Below are 21,843 nucleotides of genomic sequence, written 5' to 3'. Positions count from 1 at the left end.
AAGTTGTTGAGAATATTATTGATACTAAAAAGTAAAGCACTTTGTAAATGTTAAAGTCCTATGCAAATGTAAGAAATTGTTCAATTATTGCCTAGAGTTAAAAGCTAAAGAAAGGATAGTTGCTTGCCCGAAGCAAAGGATTGGTTGAACTTATCTAAATACTGTATTTTTTAAGGAGGAACGGGCCATATAAGAGTGAGGGGAGGGGGAGAGGTTGAGGGACATGCAGGTACCCGAGGAAGACAGAGGGGTGTGAGCACGGTTCCGTGCATCTCAGGAATGGTGCACAGAGCTGTCTGGGGTTTAGCAAATGATTCTAGCAAATCCTAATTACCCCAGAGGCTTCCTTCAGAAGTGCCACAGAGACACAGGAGGCATGCTTTTCTAACCCATGACACAAAAACGGGTAGTACAGTTAATAACAGATGAGAGAACCGTGACTCAAAATTATTTTTGGTGCTGGAATTTGGGGGGTTTATGAGGCATTTTCATGTTAAGAATGGGAGGACTTGTTAAAAAGATCTGAGAAGTCGAGATGCTTGAGAAGCAGAGCAGCTGCTGGTGGACAGCAGAGATGCTGGGCCAGGCCACCCAGGTTCAAGCCCCACTGCTGCCTGTTAGATGTGACCAGGCTACTTACCCCCGTGCTGTGCCTCGGTTTCCCCGTCCAGTCACAGGGTTGCTGTAGGGATGAAATGAGTTAATATGTGGGCTAGTGAATAGTGCTCCACACCTGGTCACACGCACGCAGGTACAGTTTACGAGGTATGTGGTCCTGGGCTCCCTGAGGGAGTGGCCACACCCTTAGGGGAGATTATGGTGGGGAGTGCCCCAGTGCCCCAGCCCCTTCACCTTCTCCTCAGTGCACTCCAGAGGGCACGTGCGGAGCCGGCTGCAGCCCCCGGCCCCTCCTCCGTGGGGTTTCGCAGGCCTTGGGGGCCATCTCCTTCGGCGCATGATCTCACCGGCGACCTGTTTCACACTCCTTGCATCTCAGTGGGAGGGGGAGGGGCTGCCCTCCCGCACAGGGCGGTGAGGATGGACCGACCTAGAGTTTGATTTTCACAGATGCTGCGTTGCCATACCTGGAATCGTGTAGGTGGACATTACACAATTGATTGGAAATGTCTAGTCCATACAAGCATTCGGTGAGACCCCGGCAGGCAGAGCAAAGGGCGGGGGCAAAAGCTCCAGGTGGAGCTTGTTAGGGCGAGGCGCGGGCAGGTAAGTCAGCCAAAGTCAAGGGCGCGGAGAGACTAAGAGCCAGAGTCACAGACGCCACGGGATAGAAGAGAGGGTCTTGAGAAGACGGGAAGCAGAGAAAATGATGACTGACAAAGGGCCTGCGGCTGAGGGCCCAGGTCAGGGGAAGGCTGGCAGGTCGGGCGGGGCCCAGGGCCCGGGTCGCGAGCGCGGACTCCGGCCCGCAGGGAGACGGGCCCCTTCTCTGCAGACGATTCGGCCTCAACGGCGTTTATTTAATAAGATTTATCGTGCTCACAAATGGAGAGGCGGCGTGAGTGCGCAAAGCGCAGACCCTCGCGCCCCCCTACCTTCCGTTCACCAGCCAGCGGCCGCGACGCACGGCCCCCGAGACTCCCCGATCCTGAGAGCCCAGAGCCCCTGGCCTCCAGAGATCCTGAGTCCCCCAGGCCCTTCGAGACCCCAGACTCCCCGAGGCCCCCGGAGCCTTTCGAGCGCCTCTGACCACCCCGACACCTCGAGGCTCCCGAGACCCCTGACCCGGGCCGGGAGGGGATCGCGGCCGGGCCCTGGAGCCGGTGACCGTCGGGGGGAGCACAGACCCCCCAGGGAGGCCTCTCAGGACCCTCTCCTTTACGAGGCAGGAACTGAACCTCAAAACCGCTTCCTCCCCGCGGTCTTCCTCCCGTCCTCCGCGCGCCCTCAGCCCCACCCCCGGCCCCGTGACCCCTCCTCCGGCCGGGCGGGGGCGCTGTGGGACGCCGGGCCATGTGTGGGGGACGTAGGGAGCGCCCGGAAGTGACGCGAGCTAGCGGAAGTCCCGTCCACCTCGGCGGAAGTTCCTCCTACCCCCCGGCAGAACTCCGGGCAGCCGTCCCTCGTGGCTGATCGCAGGCATGGCGCACTACAACTTCAAGAAGATCACGGTGGTGCCGTCCGCCAAGGTAGGCGGCCCCGAGGGCCCTTCCGCCCACACTTTTCTCTGCCGGGTCATGGGAATCGAGGGTCCGGTTTGTAACGCTGGGCTGAGAGGGGTCGCCTCCTTCGCCAGGCCCCCGTCTTAGTCCATGTTCTCTCCAGATTAGGGCCCCTGGGTTAGGGGTCTCCCCAGAGGGTGGGGGCGTCCTTCCTCAGAGATTAGGGCTGCCGGGGTTAGGGTCCCTCCTCAGATGTTAGGGTCCTCCCCAGAGAAGAGGGGGAGAGTCAGGGCAAACTTTATGAAGTAGATAGGTTTTGAACTGTCCCCAAAGGGTTCGTGGATTCTGCCAGGTGGAAGAGGGGTTGCGGTCAGAGGCGAGACCGCGGCGTCCCTCCCGGAGCTAACAGTGTTGCCGGCACCTGTCTTCTTGGCTAGTTTGCACTGGGGAATTCATGCAGAAGTCTTTTATATCTTCTGGTAGTCACCTTACATGCCTTAGTCACCTTACCTTAGGAAATTGTGTATAGTGGGTTTTAGTTTTATCTGTTATTTTATGTACTTTCAAAGCCACAGATACGCAAACTGAAACAGTAAAACTGTTTCTCATTAAAAAAAGTTTTTTTTTCTAATTTATGCTTGAGTTGTCTGGCTACTTACGTTTTAGAGGTTCGTAGGTATTTGGAAATTAGGATAACGTGAAGAAAGTGTAGGATAAAATTTATTTCTGCAGCCATTTGCTGCGTGTTTCTTAAAGGCCAGGAACTGTAAAGATGAGCAAGTTTTATATTGAAGATTTAATTAGAAAATGTGTTTGTAGTTTAAAATATATCGTATTGTTAAATATTAGTCTTTTAAGATGGTTTCAAATAAGTGGGTGAAAGTAGACGTTTTTGGTGTAACTGTGTCTTACTTTATTTAATTGCAGGACTTTATTGACTTAACATTGTCAAAGACTCAACGAAAGACTCCGACAGTTATCCATAAACATTATAAAATCCATCGCATTAGACATTTTTATATGAGGAAAGTCAAATTTACTCAGCAGAATTACCATGACAGACTCTCACAGATTCTGACGGATTTCCCCAAATTGGATGTAAGTGATTCTGGGAAACATAAGTGATTATGTAAATATGAGCCTTCAGACAGGGTTAAACCAGGTCTGTCTAGAGATAATGAAGGAAGGAGGAAATAATTGACTTGTCGAAGTTTACTCTGAGAGTGGCAAAACTGGGAACAGAGTACAGGTGTTTTGATTCCTTAGTATCTTTTTTCCCCCGGTCAAACTCCATCTACGAGGGCCCAGAGCATGCCTCGCTCGGGCTTTTTCTGTAACCTCTAGGCTTGTAGGGGCCAACCCGAGCTCTGAAAGCTGTGGACTGAATTCAGAAGCCCGAGCTTCTGGTGGCTTGTGTGCTTCCTCTCCTCCCTCTTTCCAAGGCTCCTTTTCCTGTGGCCTCAAGTTGGGCCAGTGGCTTGAGGCCCAGCAGTGTTTGTGATGTTGTTGCTTCATCAGCTAACGACCATCTGTGTACTTTCTTCACGGGCAAGAAACAGTCTCGTGGGGAGCCGCCTTCTGCATTGAGCCCCCAAAGTTGAGCTCTGCTGTGTAGAGCAGTTTGCTTGTGTGTTTAGCTGTAGGACGCAAGAGAGGACACTGCCTGTGGAGTCCCTGTGTGGGGCGGCGTGGTTGCAGGGTTGTTGAGGAGGTGATGGATGTGGGATTAGCAGTACAGCATGAGAGCCTACATGTGCCACTGCCCTACAACAGTCCCTGCAGGTGGGTTAAGGCAGTGAGAAGAGATTGGTTTATGTGACAGAAATTGCTGTTACAAAATTCTGGGACTTGATAGGTGCTCAGTGACTACTGGCTGGATGAGGGTGTAGTTTCTTGGGAAAGTGCGGGTACTTCAGGAAGTACCTGGGGATAAAGAAAGCAGTAAGAATGAGATGAAGACACCAGGAAACACCTGATGTGAGCAAACAGAAAATACTTTGATCTAATCAGCACCAGATTTTTGTTCTTTGTAAAAAAAAAAATTTACCTTTTTTATCCTTGGTATCATTTTTTAAAAATATACATTAGGGGTTCAAATTTATGAACAGTCTATTCCTATTGTCTTTTTTTTTTTCAAACTAAAGTTATCTGAGAACAATTTTCGAGTAAAAGGTTGGAGTAGATTATCATTCATTAAACGATTGCTGTGTCTGTTCAGCAGTCATTTTTAAAGCCCCTATCTTGCCTAGTGGGGGGAAGAGATAATAAACATGAAAACGTGTGTCATATGGGTATGGAGACGAGGGAAGTCCGCTAGCTGAGCCCTGAAGGAAGCGAGAGCTGTGCGCTACCTGGGGAATGAGCGCTGAGGCACAGAAACAGCAAGTGCAAAGGCCCCGGGCTCCAGAGTGTGGTGTTTTCAAGAACAGGAAGGTCCAGGAGGCGGGTCGGAGAGGGTGTGGGTGGGGCAAGGCGACTTGTGTAGCGGCCTTTGCAGTGGAGCCTGGGACCGGCCTCGCTGGCCTTGCTGTGACTGACTTTCGAAGGAGGACTGGTCTGTGGGGGTGAGAGCACTAGGTGGGGAGCACGGCCGCCAGGGCACTGGTGGCCCCAGAGCTGAGGAGCTGAGAAGCGTCTGCCAAGAGGAGGAGCAGAGATGGGCAGATTGTGGGCTCAAGGGAGTTTTAAAACTTTTTTTAAAGTTTTGGGGCAATAATAGCGTAAGGTTGATGGGACAGGGAAGAATTTCTCCAGCTCATTTCTTGAGTGGTGAGGGGCGGGCTCTGGTGCTCAGATGGAGATGGGCCTGGCTGCCCTGCTGACTCCATTCTTTGTGAACTAAACAGTCACTGAACAGGAGAGAGGACCGGGGAGAAGATCCTGGGGGAGTGAGGAAGAGTAAGAGGTGCGATGTGTTTCCCTAGGAAATTATTCTTCAAGTGTTATTCATATATTGGGAGGAGAAATTGCTGGAGCAAAATGACCACTTTGTTTTTCTTGTTATAGGATATTCATCCGTTTTATGCTGATTTGATGAACATTCTGTATGACAAGGATCATTACAAGTTGGCTCTAGGACAAATAAATATTGCCAAAAATTTAGTGGACAAGTAAGGTATTTTCTTAACATAGTATATTTTAAGTTACTGTTAAAAGAGAGAAAACTCTTACACATTTCTTTTTATGTCTTTCAGCGTTGCTAAAGATTATGTGCGGCTTATGAAATATGGTGATTCTCTCTACCGCTGCAAGCAGCTGAAACGTGCGGCCCTTGGGCGAATGTGTACTATTATCAAAAGACAGAAGCAGAGTTTGGAATATTTGGAACAAGGTACTTGTTATGCATCAGCGAAAACAGGTTTTAGTGCGTTCTGTTAACGTACTTGATCCTTGTAGAGAAGTTATTTTTAAAATGTTTATTTTTGTTTTGTTTTAGAGATAAGAGGATCAAATTATTTTTCCCAGCCTAGCCTGTAAGAAATTCTAACAGGTTAGATATTACTGAAAAAGCAGCTAGCACTTAACATGCTTACACATTAGTAGCACTATTAAGAAAATTTATGTTTTTTAAGTTTAATAGGTAAGGCATGTACGTTATAAATCATGGGGAAGTAATAAAACATAAAAATAAAGCGACCCATAGTTTTACCTGTTACTGACAATATGGTGCATTTCTTTGTAAAACGTGTTAGCATCAAACTGCTACTCTAGTTTTTTTACCTAGTAGTTTTTTTCAGTAGGATGATTTCTTAATTAATGTAGTAGGACTTTTATTGAAACAATTTTTTGCCTTTTTGCATGCATGTATTTTTACATTTCAAGTGTTTTTAACTGATTTGGTTTTGGACCCCCCACCCCTCCCAGCATCTTGCAAATAATTTGTGACAAGATTGTAACACTGGGCTGCTTTAACAGTGCTTCCGGTGAGCCGTTAGGTCATCAGGGTGGCCCACTGGTGTCACTGGAGCAGACGAGGCCCCTGAGGGTTTCTCATTACGTGGAAATAGCCTGCTGCCCAGCCAGGAAGTGATGGCACACACACTCGCTCGAAAATGCTCTTTCAAATATCATCTCTCTTACTCAGTTGTCTGGGTTGTGTGGTTTGGGCCCCATCTTGTACCTGTTGGATAGGAATGAATCCATGCTGTCGGGCCTGGGAGCAGGATTCCTGGTACAGCCTGGATGCCCGGTGCCTCCGCAGCTGGTCCCTTCTCCGTTCATTCGTATTCTCTCCATCAGGAACATGATAAATGTTGGAGTGAGGGTAATGTGACCACAGTCCTGGAGTGTGCAGCTAAGTCGAGCAGATCTTCAGCTTTGAGTTTCTTACGTTTTCTTATGAAATTAAGCATGTTTACTGTAAACTTCTCACAGTGCGTCAGCATCTGTCCCGTCTGCCGACCATTGACCCGAATACAAGGACCCTGCTTCTGTGTGGGTACCCGAATGTCGGCAAGTCCAGCTTCATCAATAAGGTTGGTCCGCCTGACGGCACAGTGACCAAGGACCTTACTGCTTGGGATGAGGGCGGCTGTAGTCATTCCTCTAGTAGGCACTGCCCTGGGCCCAAAACGTTGTTCCTCCCATCCTCGAGGATCGACCCTGAACCTGGATGGATATTGCAGTATGGGGACCATTTTATTTTTGAGTTTTTTGTGTGTTCTACAAATTTCTAAGGCATTTGACACGTTTAAATACGTTTCTGTTAACACATGGACATGCGTGTCCCGGGAACAGTAGTGCCAGGGAGTCACTGTTGACCATGCAGACCATGCCTGCTGAACTGGCCTTCCCAGGCTCCAGAGGTGTTTCTCAGGTGATGTCACCTGGGTTGCTGTGTCAACTTGCATGTAAACTATTTGGTTTGTGTAGTGGGAAATGGTTGCTCTTTACTTAGTGAGTTTATTATCAGAGCTAAAGGAACTGTTTAAGTAACGCAGCACCTTAGCTGAGCTCAGGGACCTGAATGGAGTAGAAACTGTTTGAAGTGTCAGCTCACAACCAGCAACAGCCCAGGTGCCAAAAAACAATGGTTACATGTGTGGCTCTCTGCTACTAAGAACACTCCTGCAGATTTGTAGGTTTTTGTTTTGTCCACAAGTGGTACTGACGCAGTGACAGCTGAGCTCCGCAGTGTCTCAGCCGACCTCTCCAGGGCTTGTGAGCCAGGCCTTGGGGGTAAGACGGGCCGCTTAATTAACTAACATTAAACAACAACAGAAAATTCAGTCCTCAGTCTCGTGACCACATTTCAGGAGTTCAGGGACCCCGCGTGGCTCGCGGGCCGGCGTGAGGTGCAGGTGTAGAGCGTTCCCGTCATCACAGGAAGTTCTGTTGGGCGTCGCTGGGGCCAGGATGGGTGAGAAGAGGAGCTGGTTGGTGTCCTGCAGGTGCTGGGCCTTCCTTGCTCCCTGATGCCTGATTCATATTCCGCCTCTGCGGCCCAGGTCCTGAGGAAGAGGAGCCCGTCCGCCTGCTGAGGTGCTGGCTCCTGTCAGAGTTCAATCATATGAGGTTGAATCTCGTGGGTTTTTTTTTGTTTTTTTCCTACCCCAGCAGTTAGTCTCGATAACACGTAGGTGCCGCGTTTACCCTGTATCGCGGATACTGTATCAGAGAATACAGAGGATACTCTGTACCAGAGGATACGCGGTACAGGACTTGTGGTTTGTTCCAGGTGACGAGAGCAGACGTGGACGTCCAGCCCTACGCCTTTACCACCAAGTCTCTGTTTGTTGGGCACATGGATTACAAGTATCTGCGCTGGCAGGTGAGAGCTGTCTAAGCCGGGACAGTCGTGGCCTTGTTCCTGGAGTTTGATTTGGGGGATTCCCACAGACTAGTTAGTGTCTGCCCACGTCCCAGTGCATGCAGGGTCACAGGGAAGGCTGGGGGGTCACCGGGAATGTCCCCGTGGACAAGCTCCGCCAAGCTCAGGGGACGCGGCAGCTCCCAGCAAGCCACCTGCGCTTGGCTAATGGTGGTGCTTCTGATGGGCCGGTCATCAGAAACCATTTACAAGCATGACGCAGCCTGTTTCCATAGTTGAATTTAATGTTATGCGAGGTGATGTCATTCCTAGCACGTGGGAGCAGTTATCCCAGTGTTTCTGTGTTGTCACTAATGGAAAGAGGGGTCCTTCTCAGGGTCGTTGGCAAGTTCGTTCTTCAATGAGCTCTGCAGCCCCCTCCCCCGTTTTTCATATTTAATTTGTCCTTTTCCCCTGCTGCCTTGTTTCTTTACCGTGGTCAGTTGGGAGCCCTGCATTTTCTTTACCAGCTTTGTCGGAGCTGGTCTGGGTTTGTGAGCGCCCCTGGCCTGTGCTGGGCAAGCAGCTTGTGCAGACGTGGGCTCTGGAGTAACGAGTCTGACTTTAGGTGGTGGATACTCCGGGGATCCTGGACCACCCTCTGGAGGATCGCAACACCATTGAGATGCAAGCCATCACTGCGCTGGCTCACCTGCGAGCCGCCGTTCTCTACATGATGGATTTGTCTGAGCAGTGTGGGCACGGACTCGGGGAGCAGCTGGAGCTCTTCCAGAACATCAGGCCGCTCTTTGTCAACAAGGTGAATGTGGGGACCAATGTTTTAGTTTGTAACCTGCAGCGTGAAGGTAATAATTTCGTTATTTTTCTTTCTTATTCTAGCCTCTTATCATTGTAGCAAACAAATGTGACGTGAAGAGAATAGCTGAACTTTCTGAGGACGATCAGGTAAATCACCTTGATGTTTTCAATATTTCCTACTAATTCTGAATCTCGTCTTGCACGATCAGAGTTGAAAAGGAATGTTAGCGATGCTAGTCTGGTTTTCGTTTTGCAGCTGAGATAATATCCTCACTGATTGAGTCGACGTGACCTTATGAAAGCCCATTAATGGCAAACGGACCGTGAGGTTTCCTGGTTCCTACTCTCTCAGAGGCTGTGGGGCTGGCTGTGTGTGTGGTCGGTACAGCAGCCTTCAGGAGACTGCTCGTTCGGAAGGGGCTGCCTCTCTTATTGGGGCCTTAAAACGAGCAAAGCACCTCAAGGTTCGCCTCAGCTCCTTGGGCCTGGGCTGCCGGCTGCTCTGGAGCAGTGCCTGCAGCGAAGTGTCTAGTGGGAGGCGTTTCTTGGGTGTTACTGGAGTACCTACTGCACAGATTCTGTGGGGAGATGTTGGGGACTGAGTGAGTGAGGGAAAAGGAGTGTCTGCAGACCTTCCAGAGCCGTGACCCTGTCGTGTCTGCTGTAATTTTCCAAGTGGCAGGTAACATGGTTAGCCCTAGGTTTTCAAGCTGTTTGACCCTGTATCCGTCCCCAGGAGACATCTGTCAGGACAAATGCTTCGAGAAGCTCTGCGCTGGTCCAGTGGTTCTGTCTCGTGGCCCCACCAGCAGTGTTGGCGTTGCTTTTCGGTGGTAATGTGTCATAAGTCAGGGCACACCCTGGGCCTCCGCAGTCAGACTCTGGGAGGCCCAGCAGCAGGGTTTGCAAGGCCCCGTTTGGTGTGAGAGGCGCTGCGCTTGTCTGGCCTGAGCAGAGGGTCTCTGGGGGGCTGTGCTCTTGTCTCTGGCTCTCTCTGGTGCTGTTTGGACACTTAGTCCTTGGTGAGAACGTGATGTGTTTAAACAGCCATTCTGGTGTCCCTGGGCACTGCTGTGTACTCTACGTTACTGATGATGTAAACGCTGATGTCAGCGAATTCTCTTTCCTTTGAAAGGATCAGATACTTATTGGGTGATCTCAGTTTTTCAGGCTAAGAGCACTGGAGTGTGGAGGGGAGGGCAGGTCAGGAGTGATCGTTGTGCTGGAAGCTCAGCCCTTGGGGTTAGACGCACCCAAGTCCTGCCCCCACTGCCAGCTGCGATGGAGTTTCAGTGGTGGGAACAGTTGCATCGCTGGGTTGGGAAGCAGGGCTGCGGGTGCTCTGAACGCTGGTCAGCACCGCGTGGGGCCTGCCCTGTGTCGGTCGCTGACTCTGATGTCTCTGGAGCTGCAGTGCAGGTTCTGCCCCGTCTCGCACAAGGCACATGGCGGCAGGTGTGGTGTCTTATGTGGGTCATGCTGGTAGGTGGTATGACTGGTCTTTCCAGGGAGCGGGGGGAGCAGAACTCATTCCTGAGAAGCTTGACTGTCGTGAATTGGCCACCTGTGTCTGAGCGTTGTCACATGGTCAGGCCGGCAGCAAGGTGTCGGGTGGCATTGGTGGAGGTGCAAATGAAGTCCCTTGTCCTGGGGTCTTGGTGGTTCGTTCGTAGCTGGATTCGTACACGTTGCTGTATCGTTTTCTAAGGAATTATCTTAGGCTGTGGAGGCCAGGTATTTTATAAAAAATAGCATTGTGAATATTCTCTATGAAAATCTGTATCTTAATTTTCTCAAGATTCTCTTCAGAATGGTAGGTCTCACAGAATGTTCCAGAGAGCCTCTGGTTTGCTTGCTGTAGTCTGATCTGATCCTCCCCGTAATGTATATTTTCTTATTTTTTAAAAAAAAATTAATTTATTTTTGGCTGCGTTGGGTGTTCATTGCTGCGCGCGGGCTTTCTCTAGTTGCGGTGAGTCGGGGCTACTCTTCATTGCGGTGCACGGGCTTCCGTTGCAGTGGCTTCTCTTGTTGTGGAGCATGGGCTCTAGGTGTACAGGCTTCAGTAGTTGTGGCACACGGGCTCTAGAGCACAGGCTCAGTAGTTGTGACCCAAGGGCTTAGTTGCTCCGCGGCATGTGGGATCTTCCTGGACCAGGGCTTGAACCCGTGTCCCCTGCATTGGCAGGCGGATTCTTAACCACTGTGCCACCAGGGAAGCCCCTGTATTTTCTTAATCACAGCTGAATTTAGGGAAAAATAAATAACTGTTTTGGGGAGATGTCCTTCAAAAGAGTTAAAAAACTACAGATGTGTTAATTATAATTAGCATTTATAGCACCCATTTGAGGAGAAGTAAGATTTGTTCATGGGGAACTGGGGATAAACGCAGCTCTCATTTGTCCTTTAATGTATTCCCAGAAAATATTTCTAGATCTGCAGGCTGAAGGGTTTTCTGTGGTGGAGACCAGCACCCTGACGGAGGAAGGGGTTATTAAAGTGAAGACAGAGGTCAGTGCTTCCTCACAAGCAGGGTTGATCCCTTTCCTTGACAGGAATGTTTCTCTCTGGGTGTTAACAGCCCTGAGTGCTAGTAGCTCCACCTGAGAGATGAATCCCGGGGCCCCCTACCCGTCCAGTGAACATGGGGGGATGTGAAGAGATGCTCACACTCCCAGCACAGGTCATTTTCACTTAGTCCTGCTGCCTCAGGGTTCTTCCTCCGGCTGGGCCTGACCCTGACCCGGGAAGGAAGAGAGAGGTCCCCTCTGCACCCGGCCCACCCTCCCCTGTCCCGGAGCGTGAGGTCTGCCCCAGGGCATTTACTTGGACCTTGGGGGTCCCAGCACTTAGCCATCAGATCCTACCTCTGAGGGAAAAGCATAGCAGGTTCCAAACCTGGGGACCGTCCTCTGGTTATGGGGGCTCTGGTTCCTGGTTCCTTCCAGAAGGCAACATGAGGCTGTGCCAGGTGCCCTGTGACCTGGTGCCACGTTTTCTCACCTTCTTAGGCTTGTGACAGGCTTTTGGCTCATCGAGTTGAAACCAAAATGAAAGGAAATAAAGTGAACGAGGTGCTGAACAGACTACATTTGGCTGTTCCCAGCAGGAGAGATGACAAGGTAAAGCTGCCTGTGGAGGCCCTTGAGGCAGGGGGTTGCAATGGCTGGTGGGGACCCGCACGCCTGCCTCCCCGGTAGTGGATTTCCTGGGTGTTCTCGCATCTTTCTCAGAATGAAAGTTATGCCATGTATGTCAGGAAGAATCGAAGCGGTGAGAGGAGTATGAAGAGCCAGGTTAAACCTGCTCCCGCACCAGAGGCTGTTACTGTAACTCTCGGCTTGTCTATTTGTCCAGAAACATTTTGGCATATAAGCTTCTTTTAAAACACTTTAAACACGGGAATATATTTTCTTTCAAGTTTTTCATTTTCTTGCTATTAAAAACTAGTGCTCAAGGGTACGTTTTCATACATAGGTCTCTATTTTTAATTGCAAATATATCTGTAGAGTGAATTTTAAGGTATAGCATCGAAACTGTCATTGTCCTCCAACAATGCCTTGCAGGTTTATACTCCTGAAGGTTTGAGAATGCACGCTTCCTGTTGTGTCAGTGTGACGGACTAAAGATGCTTCCATTGTTGTGATGTGTTTCTTTTTTCTTTTCTTTTTTTTTTTTTTTTTTTTGCTGTGCTGCACAGCTTGCGGGATCTCAGTTCCCTGACTGGCTATTGAACCCAGGAGCATGTCAGTGAAAGCCCAGAATCCTAACCACTAGGCCACTTGGAAATTCCCACTTTTTATTTATTTTAATGTTTCTTGTGTATTTATTCATTCAACACTAATTTTTGGCAGCTAGTCTAGGCATTAACAATACAGGTAAAGATCACTGTCAGTGACGTTGTTAATGATTTTTATCATATTTGTTCTCAAAAAGTTACACCAGTTTTCAGTTTTTTTCATTACCACACTTTTTTTCCCCAAAATAAAGTGGAAATTACATTATAAGAAGTGATATTTCTACACTGTAATTTCAGGCTGTCATGCTCAGTGATTATTCAACATGATTGTTTTCAGTTAGTGAACATAATGTGGAACAGGATATGTATCTTGGTATTGACATACTTATTTGCTTTTTCACTTCTTTAGGTTATCTCTTACTGATTTGTAATTTTTATATTAAGGAAATCAGACTCTTGTATGTTCTGTGGATTTGTTTTCTTTTTGTCAAAGGTATTTTTTCTTCTGTATTCTGATGGTTCAATTTTTTAAATTTTACCTTTTTTTTTTAATAGAAGTCTTCATTTAGTTGTGATTTTTATCTTGTTCATGGGAAGCAGGTGGTGGTCTTCACTCAGCTCATCGTTTATCTCAGGACTGCTGGCTGGATGATGTGTCTTCCCATCGTATTCCCTTCTGTGCTTGGGCTTATGTCTGAATTTCTCCTGTTCATTGATCTGCTTTATTTCTCCTGTACTGCTTTCTTCATCCATAATTTTTCTTGATTCTCTTACCGTTTGTTTTTTCTAAATAGACTTTAGAATTGGCTTACGGAGCCTTCCCAGCTTCCTTGCCCAGACTGGCCTTGCACCGTCCCCTCTCCCCCACATCATCTTGGTTTTTAGTTGGTCTGGGTGTGGTTTTGTGTTTCCCTTGCAGGTGGAGAATTTGCTTGTAGTTTTTCATCTTTGTGTTTTGATTTAGCAAGGCATTTCATGTAGGTATTTCCACTCATGTCTTCTCAGGAGCGGCCCCCATTCATCCCTGAAGGAGTCGTGGCACGCAGAAGGAGAATGGAGCTCGGGGAGCCGAAGAGGAGGCGGGTAGGTGATGGGAGCGCCCCATGGGCCTGCGCTGGAGAGCGTGTGCGGGGCAGGGCTTTGGAGCATAAACCCCCTGGGGCCTGGACACCCTCCTGGGTGGAGGTGCCAGGTCCGCCAGTGGCAGAAACAGCTTTCTCACCAGAAATGGGCACTGAGCCTCAGGTGCTGAAAGGATTGGCTCTTCGGTTCGAGAAGGGGTGATTCCACAGGGAAGGGAGGGGGCCCAGCAGTTCTGGATCTGAAGGTCAAATAGCGCTGATGAAAACTGTGTTTTCATTGCAGGAACGGGACATTGAGCTGGAAATGGGAGATGATTATATTCTGGATCTTCAAAGTAAGGGCTCAAATGTGATAGTTGCTCAAATGTGATAGTTGATTTCAGATGCCAGTTGTGTGAAAAATGTGAAAGTGCAAGTGTTCCAGCATTTTGTTAATTTAATTTCTTGGAGGCGAGAGGTTGCATACTGCCAGGACTCTGAGATTTCTTCCTTCCAGGTAGTTTTCTGTGAGTGATCATTTCTGTAGCTTTCGTAGCATATAAGTGTTGGACCAGGCTGATATTGTTGATAATCTGTTGTTCATCCCTTTGGACACTTGATCCTGAGGTACTGACGTGTCTTAGGATGTGCTTGGAGCAATCCTTCGGTCGAGCACGTTACCTTGCTTACCTGGTGTTGAACGCAAGTGCTCTGTTGTCTTCACAGGTGTAGGACTTGGGTAAGTGGTGGCTCGTTTGGGGCACATGGTAGTTGATGTTAAAACCAACTATAAACTTTTTGTTCTTTGACCTTTAGAGTACTGGGATATAATGAATTCATCTGAGAAGCATGATAAGATACCTGAGATTTGGGAAGGCCATAACATAGCCGACTATATTGATCCTGACATCATGCAGGTTTGTGTCACTAGTTAAATTATGTGACTTTTATTCCTCTTTAACAGTACCACCGAAAGACACGCACACAACTTTCCACTCACCTCTGTCCGTGGCCCTCATTCCTTCTACGCCCACCAAGACCCCGGGGGCCCTGCCTCCTGGGGCCCTGCACACGCAGCACCATGTCCCTGCACTGGGCGCTGGTGCAGACTCTCCCCTTCCTCCTAGACCTCCCGCCCGAGCTCCTTGTGCTGGTCTCAGGGGTGGCCTCACTTCATAAGGGAGTCCCTGGGGCGTGGACGCCCTCGTGGCCACCCCATGTGGGCCCCTCTGGCTGCAGGTGCTGCTCGCTCCCTGCCTGACCCCTTGTCTTCCCCAAGTTCTGCCCCGGCACATGCAGCTGCCTCCTGTTTCAGTCCTCTTCTTGTTTGCTGTTTCTTAACATATGAATGTCCACAGAAAACAAAAACTTCTTAGACCCTGTGTTCTCTTTAGTTTCTATCCTTTTTCTCCTGAGTCAAGTTTGTTTTTTATTTTTCTAATGTATTAAAGTGTACAGTTAAGTAGCATCTCTTACCTTCATGGTGTTGTGCAACCACTACCTCTGTGTAGTTGCAGAACCTTTTCATCATCCCCAAAGTAACTCCCAGTACTCGATAAGTAATCACTTCCTAGTCTCCCCTCCCCCTAGCCTCAGGCGACCACAAATCTCTTTTCTGTCTCTCTAGATTTGCCTGTTTTATATATTTTATATAAATGGAGTCTTACAATATGTTGATCTTATTCCACTTAGCATAATATTTTCAAGGTTCACCCATGTTGTAGCATGTGTCAGAGCTTTCATTCCTTTTTATTGCTTAGTGATATTCTGTTTTATATGTGTAGCACATTTTGTTTATCCATTCATCCGTTGATGGACATAGGGTTGTTTCCACCGTTTGGGGATTGTGATTAGTGCTACTATGAACATTGATGGATAAGTATTGAGTGCCTGTTTTCAACACTTTTGGGCAGATTCCTAGGAGTAGAGTTGCCGGGTCATAAGGTAATTTTATGTTTCACTTTTTGAGGAACTGCCAGCCAAGTTTTTATTTTGTAAATATTTGCAACATATGTTCCTTGTTTCCCTTGTTATTCACTCCTCAGTTCTCAAATGGCATCCTTAATTTATATTTCATGTCTTAATCTCTTCAGTTGTGCCTCTTGCTTTGTCTCTTTGTCGCATCCCTTCCGTAGTCTGGGCTCAGATGGCCTGACCTGGCCTTCCCGTCCAACCTCCCTCCCTATGCCTTTTCATGCTAGTACGGATGGGGGTACCTCTGACTCGGGTTCCTGTCGAGGTTTATTCGTTATATGTATTTAAAAATTTTATTAACCGTGTGGCCAACGAGCTTGTGTTTGGGACGGCTTTGGGATGGATACACAGGCTGTCGTGGTTCAAGGCCAGTTCAGATTGATGTTCTCAGTTCTTCAAGAATGGAGGGTCTTTCATGTACCTGCTGGGAGCAAGGGGAACATTTTACACGTTTTAACCTCAGAGTTGGGAGTGGTTGCTTCTAAAGAAGGAAAAGAAGTGGCACAGAATAGTCTTTGGCTGTCGGCTTGGTCTTTGTGCTCATCTCCGCACGGAGCCTGTTTGTGGGGAGGTGAGCCCTGGCACAGAGGGCGAGGCCCACGTGAGTCTGGACCCAGGTGTTCATCATACCCCAAAAGGCTTAGGGGAAACCTGGTTTCTATAAAGATTGTTACACTTGTTTATGAGTTTCTCATTGTTGGCTTTGTTTAATTATGACTTTTTAAAAAGAAATTGGGAGAGTTAGAAAAAGAAGAAGAGCTAAGAACAGCTGCTGGAGTGTATGACAGTGAATCTGAAACTGAAGATGAAGAAATGGCGGAAATCCAACAGCTGGCAAAACAGATTAGGGAAAAAAAGAAGTTGAAGATTCTGCAGTCCAGAGAGAAGGACACACAGGGACCCAGGATGCCTCGGACAGCCAAGAAGGCAAGTGTCGTGTCGTGTCCAAGAGCGTCACCTATTTCTTCGTGTATTGGAGTCTTGTATGGTCCATGCTAAACTGCTTCACTTTGTTTTGTTGGTATAAGTTGACTTTTGAGGTTGAGTGAGTGTTGATCTTTCATATTCTGAGTATTATACCCCTTCTTGGTGACTTTCACTGTTGGATTCAACCCCTTTGTAGCTGTACAAATGGAGATTGTGAGTTACGCATAAATTTGTAGAGGTAAAGTCCTCAATTAACACATTCTTATTCTTTAATTCTTTATTAGAAGTTATCTTTTACAATCTACAGAAAAACTAACCCAATCTAACTTAGGGCCAAAGGTGATTTAACTGGGCCCTGTGACTGATTAGGACGGGGAAGTTCATACTGAGGCACAGGTGGATCAGATGGTGTCAGGGTCCTTCTAGTTCTCAGGTCTGTCTTCTTAGCATCTTCCTCCTGCTCCGTGCTCTTGTCTGGAGGCACAGCTCCCCAGGGAAAGAGGATGGTGCACAGGGCAGTTAGAGTAAGATGGGACAGGAGGGAAAATGTCGGATGCTAGGCACCTCTCCATGGAGGATACTCATGTGTTCGAAATACTGTTTCTGTGTGGTGGCGAATGACTGTCTCTTGACAGACGTGGCCATCGCTGTATCCCCCGCATCATGGGGCTCCGTGTGCTTGGGAGGAGATGCTGGCCTCTGGGGTCTGCATGTGGGAATCCCCGGGGAGCTGAGCGGAATCCAGGGGCAACTGTACATCGTCCTGCTCAGAAAAATTGCCCAGGAAATGTTAATTTTCATGTTATTTAATGAGTTGTACAAAAACATACACATGAGCCCAAGTAAAAGAATTTTTAAAATAAGTGTATCATGGATCATTGTAAAAGGTACGGTTTCCCTTGAAAAATTTTTTTAAACATTTATCAAACTAATTTTGCTTAAAACAATGTCCGTTTCCGTCTTCAGGTTCAGCGGAAGGTTTTGGAGGATGAGATGCGCAGTCTCGGTGTCGACATGGACAACAAAGACAACGTGAGTGCAGACGGCCTCAGAGCCATGGGTGGGGCGGCGCTGTCCTGGGAGCCAGGGCAGGAGCGGGTTACAGAGGAGTTAGCACTTCCGGGGTTTGTGCTGAGAATTACGTTGTTTTGTGCAATTTTTAGTACTTGAGCTGCAACTTCGATTTTGGTGACTGATGTCTTCACGTAGAGCTTCAGTTTAGACACCAGGTAAACGTGAGGTGGTCTTGAGTTTCTTGGCATGAGAGTTATGTAGGCTGTAAATAGCTTAAAGCTGTTCCTCGGAGCCCAGAGGTTAGAAAGCATTTCAGATACCTTTTTCAGGATCCCAGTTTTTCTTGCTTGATGAATTACTCTGGGGAATGCACATCTTTGTGTGAAAGAACGTCTTCATGTTCTGGATTGTTTTTTCAAAACAGATTCTAAGAAGTGGAATTACCGAAACAAAGGATGACATTGTGTTAGACTAATTCAGATTTTGATCAGCAAAATCAAAATGTATCAGCAGTGCATGAGCGTATCCTGCTTACATGGGGTGTTATTTTAATGTTCACATATGGCTTCTGACTTTGGATTGTTTATCAGGTGCTGGGCTCTAGGGTACCTGCCTCTCACATCATTGTGTCATCTTATTTCAAAACAGTAACATGAGGGGGCGCCATGGGCCGGGTGCCAAGCTGCTGGCTTGCAGAGCTGGATCTCAGCACCCACAAGGCTGAGCTTTCAGGCGGCCGTCACTGTGTTCAGGCGGATGATCCCGGAAGGGGGGCATGAAGGAGAGACAGCTCTTTACATAAATTGTGCTGCTAATGTGGCTGAACAGGCAGCTCTAAGTAAAGTTTTTTAAATGGAGTTAAAATCAGCTCTGTAACTTAAAGCAGCTGTGGAAGTGAAAAAGAGTATTTGGGACTTCCCTGGTGGCGCAGTGGTTAAGAATCCGCCTGCCAATGCAGGGGACACAGGTTCGAGCCCTGGTCCGGGAAGATCCCACATGCCGCGGAGCAACTAAGCCCGTGTGCCGCAACTACTGAGCCTGTGCTCTAGAGCCTGTGTGCCACAACTACTGAAGCCCACGCGCCCAGAGCCCATGCTTCGCAACAAGAGAAGCCACCGTAATGAAAAGCCTGTGCACCACAACGAAGAGTAGCCCCCGCTCATGGCAACTAGAGAAAGCCCGTGCGCAGCAACGAAGACCCAATGCAACCAAAAAAAAAACAAGAGTGTTTGACCAATAATTAATGTGAAGTTAACTATGTGGTTTCTTTTTCTTTTTTGCGGTTCGCGGGCCTCTCACTGTTGTGGCCTCTCCCATTGCGGAGCACAGGCTCTGGATGCGCAGGCTCAGCGGCCATGGCTCACGGGCCCAGCCACTCCGTGGCATGTGGGATCTTCCCGGACCGGGGCACGAACCCGTGTCCCCTTCATTGGCAGGCGGACTCTCAACAACTGCGCCACCAGGGAAGCCCTAACTATGTGTATTTTAAATGTATTTAACTTATTTGACGATAGTTCTAAAAACCCCTCCATGTGCCTTCTCCCCTCGTTGGAATAATTTCATGTTTGTCACTAAGGCTGGGACCCTGAGGCACTGAAGTTTGCTTTCTGTGTGTTTCAGGCCCATTATGTGGTCCAGGCCAGAAGGTCTCGGAGCGTCACAAGGAAAAGGAAGCGGGAAGACTCTGTCCCACCCACATCTGTGGCCCGGATTCGCAGTTGCTCTCGGACCCCACGTGATGTCTCTGGTCTCCGGGACGTCAAGGTTAGTCCTTGTAAGGTGTAATTAATAAAATGGTAGCTTCTATTGTTGATTGCATGAGGGTTCAGGGCACACACACTTGAATCTGCAAGGACTGCGGGGTGGGGATGGGGGAGTGGGCGTTGGCTGTGTGCCGTACCCCGAGAGGCGGGCTTGGACCTGGCACAGCCGGGTGTCCCTGGACTTTCGCCCTCAGTGCATGTGTTCCTTGTTGGGGTGGACAGAGCAGGGTGTGGTAATAGCACCACGGCCTGAGCCTCTGTCCTAGCCGCTCAGGGCTGTGCTAGGAAGCGGTCCTGCTTAGAACCTGGACATGGGGCCTTCACCCACCACAGGCCCATGTGGGGAGCCAGCCCATAGAGAGCTGTTTGGGAGTCTTTTGGGAAAGACACTTTGGATGTATACTGTCTCTTTTGCTGAAACTTTTTTTAAAATAAACACAAAAATGATTAGTTTTAGCATTTTGAAAATTCAGATGAGAAAGTTTGTGTATAAACTTACAAGTATTCTCCCTTTTGGGAGCCCGAGTTTCCCATTCCACCACGCCGTCTCCATCTGGTAGTCTGGATTTAACACCAGCATTGACACTTGTCAATCAGGTGTGAGTAGTTTCATGGGCTGGAATCTCAGTGTCCCTGTGTGTCTGAGAGGAAGTCCAGGTCTGAGTGTATCTGGTCCCTGTAGGTACGAGACTTGTCTGGGTAGTTTCCATCTTGCAGATACTGGTTGAGCTCCTGCAGGTACTGTGGTGGATCCACGGGAACATGGTGTGAGTGAGACTCACCAGGGTTTCTCTTCACAGCACAGATCCGGACCGTTCAGACAGAGTGTTAACAGGTAATGGAAATTTGCTTGGAAATTAGGTTTTCCACAGTTGACGTGTTTTTCTTCTCCTTTATAGATGGTGAAGAAAGCCAAGACCATGATGAAGAACGCTCAGAAGAAGATGAATCGCTTGGGGAGGAAAGGGGAGGCAGACAGACATGTGTTTGACATGAAACCCAAGCACCTGCTCTCGGGAAAGAGGAAAGCTGGTAAAAAGGACAGGAGATAGTGTCCTTCGCAGCTGAAGCACTTTGGCTCGACTTCTTCCTGGTTTGGTTTCACAGAATTGGAGTCGTGATCTGTAAACTGAACGTGACAGTGGAATAACTCAAGCACTTGTTGCTTTGCTGAAAGCTGTGGTTACCCGATAACTGTCCAGGTGTGGGGGATTTTTATTGCTGCATAATATTACAGATATTTTGAGCAGGCAGTGGTTTCTCATTTATGGAGTTTTGGTTGCTTCAGACTTGCAGGGCTGGAAGGATATATTTATGTGACTACGTTGTTTTTGATGGAGAAAAACCTTTCTCTCTTGTGCAACAGGGAACTTTGGTTTCACTGCATGTGAAGAGTTAGCTGGTGAAAGCTTACAGATGTCAGGATGCCAGGACTAAGTTATCTCCTTTTGTACAATGTACTGTTGTAGTCTGTCTTCAACTATTTTAACCAAAATAAACTTCCAAAAGAAAGCAGTTTTATTTAGTTGGTTTTGTTTTTGTTTTTTTAGTTACAAATCACTGTCAGTTTGGGCAGATGAAAAGGGAAAAGAAAGTAAATGGCAATTCTTTTTTCTTTTTTCACGGTACGCGGGCCTCTCACTGCTGTGGCCTCTCCCGTTGCGGAGCACAGGCTCTGGACGCGCAGGCTCAGCGGCCATGGCTCACGGGCCCAGCCGCTCCGTGGCATGTGGGATCTTCCCGGACCGGGGCACGAACCTGTGTCCCCTGCATCGGCAGGCGGACTCTCAACCACTAGCGCCACCAGGGAAGCCCGGCAATTCTTGTTTTCAAAGCGCAAAATACTTTTTAGTGGAACAGAATGTTGCCTAAGTTACTACAGCAGTTAAATGTGGGCACCTGCTGCTTGTGTCCACTGCTGAAAATTAATTTATTTTGAGTAGAAATCATTGTGAGGTACAGGCCCAGTAAAATGTAGGAAATTAACATTTTAGAATATTAAGTGCTTAAAACGTCACTTCTCGACCACAAAACTGCTGTGGCCACTGCTTTATGTGTAGTTTCAAGCATCCCCTCTGCTGACTCACGGCATTTCTAAGTGCACCTGTGTGGGAGTCTTCCAGTGTCATGCAGTGTGATTCAAGGTGTGTTTGAAAGTTGCATTACATTTTGGGGATCCAAAGTAAAATTTTCACGTTTATGCTGAGAAAGATTATGTAGAGAGAAACCCATTGGGTGTCAGGTGAGAGGGAGTAGGAAGCACCAGAGTCCCTCTCCTCCCAGGTTACAGTGGCTCTGGCAGAATCTCTGCTGTAACTATTGAATATTTGGGACTCCAGAGTCTTTAAAGGCTCACCTTTTCCAGGGAAAGGCTCCACGGTAAACCAGTTTGTCAGTTTTAGCCCCTGTGGCTTAGCAACTGCCTGACCTCTCACCCCACACCCTGTGGCAGTCACTGTACCTGCGTTTCTGGAGGTGCTTGTGGGATTCAGATTGGGCCCTAAGGGCCTTGTTCTCCAAATATTAGGACTTTGTTTTGATTGACAGTTGCTGCTTCTGATGGCAGAGGTGTAGACAGAGATGGATCCCCATCAGCTGAATTTGAAGGGTCAGTGCCTGTTTCTTTTTCCCTTGCATTTTTCCTTTTTTACCCCTTTGGAGAGCTAGAGATGTGAGG

At 48.2% G+C, this 21,843-nt stretch overlaps 1 protein-coding gene across 7 annotated transcripts; it reads left to right on the top strand.

The window, feature by feature from the left end:
- Positions 1–2,099: 2,099 nt before the first annotated feature.
- Positions 2,100–20,681, top strand: GTPBP4 (GTP binding protein 4; the record flags this gene model as incomplete). 7 transcript variants are annotated; one of them, XM_079700053.1, is made up of 17 exons in its annotated part: positions 2,100–2,147; positions 3,048–3,218; positions 5,127–5,230; positions 5,315–5,451; positions 6,495–6,595; positions 7,798–7,890; positions 8,498–8,689; positions 8,770–8,835; positions 11,110–11,199; positions 11,700–11,810; positions 13,433–13,510; positions 13,796–13,844; positions 14,305–14,405; positions 16,192–16,389; positions 17,356–17,421; positions 19,024–19,167; positions 20,066–20,681. In XM_079700053.1, 17 exons carry the CDS (start codon positions 2,100–2,102, stop codon positions 20,216–20,218), a joined length of 1,902 nt encoding a protein of 633 aa, XP_079556179.1. In that variant the 3' UTR covers positions 20,219–20,681. The 7 variants fall into 7 exon arrangements, with proteins under 7 accessions (XP_079556179.1, XP_079556178.1, XP_079556182.1 ...); XM_079700052.1 differs by having other exon boundaries at positions 13,793–13,844; XM_079700056.1 differs by lacking the exon at positions 3,048–3,218.
- Between the last annotated feature and the right edge of the window lie 1,162 nt (positions 20,682–21,843).

Source organism: Hyperoodon ampullatus, assembly GCF_949752795.1.
Source record: "Hyperoodon ampullatus genome assembly, chromosome: 3".
Classification (NCBI taxonomy): Eukaryota; Metazoa; Chordata; class Mammalia; order Artiodactyla; family Ziphiidae; genus Hyperoodon; species Hyperoodon ampullatus.
The sequence above is the reverse complement of the archived record's forward strand: the minus strand, read 5'-3'. Positions and strand labels throughout refer to the sequence as shown.